This window comes from Egretta garzetta, unplaced genomic scaffold, assembly GCF_000687185.1.
Source record: "Egretta garzetta isolate BGI_Z169 unplaced genomic scaffold, ASM68718v1 scaffold94, whole genome shotgun sequence".
In the NCBI taxonomy this organism is placed as follows: domain Eukaryota; kingdom Metazoa; phylum Chordata; class Aves; order Pelecaniformes; family Ardeidae; genus Egretta; species Egretta garzetta.
The window spans coordinates 3,803,822-3,805,262 of NW_009259683.1; the positions used below are offsets into that span (position 1 = coordinate 3,803,822).

A 1,441-nucleotide genomic window follows, 5' to 3' on the forward strand; every position below is an offset into this window, starting at 1 on the left:
GTTGTGTCAATGTGTGGAAAATATTTGTCATGTCAAAAGTATGACTGCAATCTAGTTTGAATGATTACTAAAGGCCAGAGAAACTCAATGTAAGCCAAACCCCTATCCCTTCAAAGAACATTGACCGAGCACATACAAGTAACCACGTCTCTCTTCTGGCAGCTGGAAGATGACCCAAATTGTGCAGTTTTGCTGCTGAGCTGAGCAGAGGCATATTGGCTGATGGACTGTTACCTGATAGGGCTGATGGGAGACTGTCGTACCTTCTCTTCACGCTCTGGCACCGGTTCCCAATGAAAATCTAGTTTCCAATCAAAAACACCTCGATGCAGGCCCACAGAGTGATAGTATTGAAAAGTCTTCCAATCTATGACATCTATGACAGGGGAGACGACACTGTTTCTGAAAAAAACAACATCATTTACTTTCAAAGCCAAAGCACAAATTAAGTTCACTACTCTGTTAATAAGCAGTGGTTCTCCTCTTTGACACTGTCAAGCACAAGCACTCCTCTAGTCATTGAGTGCCCTTCTTTTCCCTTCTGATAGAAGCTCAGGTGATCGGTGCATGGGAACAGTGAGCCTGTAGTGAGGAATCCAAAGATCCGTAATTTATTTATAACCTGTACCTTGCATTGTCATTTAAAGCTATTCAGGATTTTGCTATGAGTTAACCATCAGAATTCTTATAAAGCTATTTAACACAGAGGCCCCAGCCTCTGATGTTATAGGCTCTGCATGAATGCAAATTTTACCACAAAAGATGATTTTGTCCTCACACACTTTACCATCCTTTGATTTTCCTGTAGATGTTCCACACACTTCATGCGTTTGCCACTGCAGGCCAATGAAGAGTGTAGTTATCCTTATTTTGTTTTGCTGGTTGTTTTGCAAAAACATTTATCTCTGAGTTCATAAACCAGTTTCTGTTTGTATTTTATCACAAGTTTAAAATATACTTGCAAATGCACTGTCACAGTGTGGAATCTACTTTTAAGAGCCAGAACAGAGCCATTGCACTGTAAGCAGCAATCGCCCAATTAATTTCTAACTGGAGTTAAATTTTTGTTAGTCTGAGAAGAGGTATTAGACATTTCCCTATGGCAAACATGTCAGGGTATGTCACAGTGTGCTTGTATGTCATCTTGGAATTAGCTTGTAGTTGAGAAGAGCCATCAGCATTCCTTGTTTCCAGGTCAATGATGTAACACATTTGGAAATTTTCAGAGTATAAATGCAATGGTATCAGGGACTGCAGGAAAAAAAGTGTCAAAGAACAACATTATCCATTTTTTCTCTGTTACGCAAAAAGGATAGCCTCTGGTCTGACTGTAAGGGCTTGCCCATAGACAGAAGTTCCTCTGGAGAAAAATTAGTAACATTTACTAGGGATTAAAGTATGCTGGAAAAAATTACTCTTGTCCTAGAGTAAGAGTATCCAT

At 39.8% G+C, this 1,441-nt stretch overlaps 1 protein-coding gene across 1 annotated transcript in view; it reads right to left on the reverse strand.

The window, feature by feature from the left end:
* GALNT15 (polypeptide N-acetylgalactosaminyltransferase 15) overlaps window positions 1–1,441 on the reverse strand; it is a 25,040-nt gene that overhangs the window by 8,213 nt on the left and 15,386 nt on the right. The window contains exon 5 of the mRNA XM_035894106.1: window positions 235–402. Coding sequence (XP_035749999.1) covers window positions 235–402 — 168 coding nt within the window. The remainder of the gene's footprint in view (window positions 1–234; window positions 403–1,441) is intronic.